At 43.9% G+C, this 4,318-nt stretch overlaps 1 protein-coding gene across 16 annotated transcripts in view; it reads right to left on the bottom strand.

Annotated features, from left to right (window-relative positions):
• The window catches only part of CHFR (checkpoint with forkhead and ring finger domains), a 38,673-nt gene that overhangs the window by 30,942 nt on the left and 3,413 nt on the right, over positions 1-4,318 (bottom strand). For 15 of the 16 annotated variants that reach the window (XM_027771389.1, XM_027771390.1, XM_027771391.1 and 12 more), the window contains exon 2: positions 2,587-2,686. In XM_027771389.1, the coding sequence (XP_027627190.1) occupies positions 2,587-2,686 (100 nt within the window). Of the gene's footprint in view, positions 1-860; positions 1,002-2,586; positions 2,687-4,318 lie in introns of those variants that run through there. The other variant, XM_027771401.1, reaches the window with a different exon arrangement.

Genomic DNA, 4,318 nt, shown 5'->3' with positions numbered 1-4,318 from the left:
CTTCACCAGGTGGTTCCTGAGGCCAGGTGTCAGTAGCTTTCATTTCCAGCCTCTCTTCAGCACCATTAACGGTGTCCACAGGTCAACGCCCTAAACCTCAGCAGTTAAGACTCTAGGAGTTCATCCTTAAATAATTCAAGTACTGATTCCTCCTAAGACGTGAGGTCTGAACACAAACAGAATAAATGCTGGCTGTCAACTGCAAGGTGACGTGGCCCCTCTATCCAGGGTGTCTTTAATGACCATGTGCCTGTGGTCATTAGGGTGCAAGGCAGATGCAAGGCCCAGGGTGTAGTAAGGACAGATGGAAGGATAGTAAGTGATGGGGCAGGACTCCTGAGCAGACCAGACAGGAAACCAGGCATTAGCTATGCAATGAGGGACAGAAAACACAGCACACTGGATAAATGAGTACCCTACCCAGTTCCAGCCCCCAAAATGACCACAGCCTCTGCCACAGGTCAGAGGCCAGGGGCTGGCGGGCACCTGCTAAAGGCCAAGTCATCAGTAGTTCTATGTGAGCTCTTCGCTGCAGTGTGGAAGCAGCAGACAGTACAAGAGTGAAGACCATGGTGACATCCAGTGAGGCCACGAAAGAGGCGGCCATCGCCATGGTCTGCCCACGTCGTCCCTCACGACACAGCCAGGGTCTCTGCCGCCAGGCTTCCCCCCGTCCATTGTCACATGCTTTCTAAACTGAAAGGCCGATATTCCACCCTCTGCTTAAACTCTCCATGGCCTTTCACTGCTCTCAGGCTAAAGCCCAAGCTCCCCAGTTTGCCTCTTGCCACTGGCTCTGCCCACACGAGATCTGCTTGTGGCTCTGGGTCTCTGTACACGTGGCTCCTCCTTCTGCCCACCTCTTCCAAGAACATGGGAAGTCTCTGGAGGCTGGACAAGGGAGGGAAAGGATACTCTCCTGAAGCCTTGAGAAGGAGTCAGCCTTGGTCAGGCCCTGATGTTAGCTCTGTGAGCCCATGATGGACTTTGGATATCCATAACTACAAGAGAATAAATACACGGTGCTTGAAACCACCAGTCTGCTGAAATGTTACAACCACAGGAAACAAACTCTGTCATGTAGCCAATATGGGGTTGCCTGTCCCTAACAGGCAAGACAGCTCTAGAACCAGCTCTGTACTCTACATCATGCTGAGAAATAAACTGGACCTGCTATCTATGAGAATGGGAGAAGGAGCACCAAGTCTTCCTATAAAACCTACTCTCTCTCTGAAACTGTTAGCTACCAGAAAAACTCACAGTGCCTGGTCTTTACCAAATGTTAAAAGAATGGTGGTGAGGGCTAGCAGATGGCATAGTGGTTACGTCGCTGGACTGCCACATGATCAACTGCAGTTCAAGTCCTGGAAACTCATACCGGGCATGTGTGCATGTGTGCCCAAGATCCTGGAAGGATAACGGTAGAGAAGGGATTGTGGTGTTGCCATCCCATGTATGGGGTGATTTCTCACTTTCCCTCTCACTGTCTCTGTCTCTTTCTTTCTCTGATGAGCACATGTTCCTTAAGGGAAAAACCTTAAAAAAAAAAAGAAAGAAAGGAAGAAAGAAAGAAAGAAAGAAATGCAGTGGGGAAGGCATCCTCTCAGCACACTGAAGGAAGCGCCATTGCCTCTGTGCCAGGTTTGAAACAGACAAGTTCTGATACCGTTCCTATCCAAGAACTACCAAGCAAATAACCAAACACGAATGCAGAGTCCAGAGGAGACTCACTGCAAAGTCTTTATCAAAGAAACAGTAACTCCAATAAATGCCTACCAGAAAGAGATATGATAAATAAATTATCATAAAATAATAATGAAAAAATAAAACAAATCTCGACACCCTAAGATGTAAAGCACTCCATAAAATACTATAAGTGAAAAAAATACTGTAATACAACATATAGAGAAATCTTCTTAGGGCAAAATAAATACATTTATATATGCATTTTTGATTTGTAAGTGGGATTTGGAAAGTTTTCAATTTTCTACATGTGATTTAAGTTGTATAAGAATGTATTAATAAAAGACTATTTTTTTAATTTCAAAGAAAGAAGTCAAATTTAAAAGATCTGTTAGAACCAAAAATTTATCAAAGTCTTTTCATCTTATTTCTGAGGTGTATCTGCTTTAATCTGAATATAATCGATCAGAGTCCTAGACACCAAGGCATCTCTGAATGACCCATCCTGGAAACCAGAACATGGACTTTCTAATACCTTGAGAACCTAATTCACTACTAAGTTATAGAAAAGAAGCTACTGTTAGAGGGATACAGAGGGAAAATGCAGAGAGAACTTTCACAGCTAGAGTAACTTGATAAACAAGTGCTGAAAAATAGCCTCTACCACCTTCACTGAATTATTATACCTTTCAAAGGTTTCTTATTTTCTGTTTCTCTGGTTCTCCAGTAAGGGCACATGCCTTTAAAACAAACAAACAAAAAACTCTAAAAAGACGACTAAAACTGAAAACAAAATATAAAAAACACAGTGCTTTTTCTGTCTCTCAGCCATGGCACAGTGCCCTGGCTTTAAATTAGGCTATTAACTATAACAGGAAACAAAAATGTTCAGGAAGAGCTCACCTGGTATCTTCCAGCATCACCTGACCAGATTTTTCATCCACCACAATTTTACAGTGATCTCCAGAGACAAGTTTATTGCTAGGGAATGAAAGGTCACAACCTAAAACAGAGGGTGGGTGACACCAGATATTGTCATGAGTAATATTAACACTTACTGCCCTTGGCATTACAAATGCATACGATCTGAAATTCGGATCCACACTATACACACTTAAGGAAACATTTAATCAAGCGAGGTATGAAGAAACATTACAAATATTTGAATACTGGGTCAGTCCGAGGTGTGGTGGCTAAGGAGGCAAGAATCCTGCATGGCCTACTGTGCAGTTTGAGTCCTAAACCCAGCAGCTTGAAAAAAACACGCTGGGCACATGTTATGTGTGCCCCAAACCCTGTAACAGAGAAGAGATGTGGAGCAACTATCCCCCAGGAAAGGGGCTTTTCTTTCTCTCCCTCTCCTTCCTGCTCTCCTGTGGGCTCATGTACCCTCCATCAAAATATTTAGGGAAAAAAGGTAAACTTTGCCATATGTAAATTAAAATTCTATATAAATGGCTTATTAAACATCTGAGTTGCACGAATGTTTTGCATTATGTAAGGCGTTTTGTTACATTTGTCCAAGGTGAAGATCACCTGTAGTCATTGAGTATAACTGCCGGGATGATCTCACAGCGTTGCTCTAGATGTTCTGTCACCAGAGTGGTTTGTATTTATCTACTGGGTCGTTAAAAAAAAGTCATGATAGCCAGCAAATGGCATAATGGCTACATCGCTGGAATCCCATGTAGTCAACCGCGGTTCGAGTCCCGGACCCAGTGGCTTAAACTCACACCAGGCACATGTACGTGTGTGCCCAAGATCCTTGGAGGAGAATGGAGGAGAAGGGACTGCGGCATGGCCATCCCCCCAGGGGGGTGATTTCTCACTTTCTGCCTCTGTCTCTGTCTTTCTGGCGAGCACATGCACACTATAGCAAAAACCTCTCCTCCCCACCAAAAAAAAAAAAGAAAAAGAAAACATATGTTGATGATAATGTGTATGATATCTTCAACTGGACTAGTTTTTTAAAAGTTTTCTGCCATAGGACACATGCACTCACTGGAGAGAGAGAGAGGAACAGAGAGAAAGTGGAAGATCATCCCCCAGTGGGATGGCCGTGCCACAATCCCTTTTCCTCCATTCTCTTGGAATTTTGAGCATGCACACACAAGCACCTGGCCTGATTTTCAAGTCACAGGGTCCAAGACCCAAACTGTGGGCGGACATGTGGGAGTCTAGTGCTTTTTAACACCATGCCACCTGCTGGCTCCTAGAGATTTTTTTTTTTTTTTTTAAGTTTTTGCCATTGGGTGCACGTGTGTCTGTGCCCGCTGGGAAAAAAAAATAAAAGAGAGAGAGAAAAACTAAGAAATCTCCCCTCAGGAGGAATGGTCATGCCACAATCCCCCGTCCTCCACTCTCCTCTCAGGACTTTGGGCACATACACACATGCAATCAGTGTGATTTTCAAGCAATAAGGTCCATGACTCAAACCACAGTAGGCTGTGTGAAAGTCCAGTGCCTTAACCACTACACCACAGTGATTTTTTTTAAAAAAAGAAGTATTTTACCCCACTTTATGTCTTTATTTTAATTTCAACCAGAGAGGGACAGAGAGAGAGAAAGCAAGCCACCAGGTTCGGGACTTGAACCACAGTTGGCCATGTGGGAGTCCAGAGCCCTTAACCATCAT

Source organism: Tupaia chinensis, unplaced genomic scaffold, assembly GCF_000334495.1.
Source record: "Tupaia chinensis unplaced genomic scaffold, TupChi_1.0 Scaffold000211_1, whole genome shotgun sequence".
NCBI classification, from domain to species: domain Eukaryota; kingdom Metazoa; phylum Chordata; class Mammalia; order Scandentia; family Tupaiidae; genus Tupaia; species Tupaia belangeri.
The sequence above is the reverse complement of the archived record's forward strand: the minus strand, read 5'-3'. Positions and strand labels throughout refer to the sequence as shown.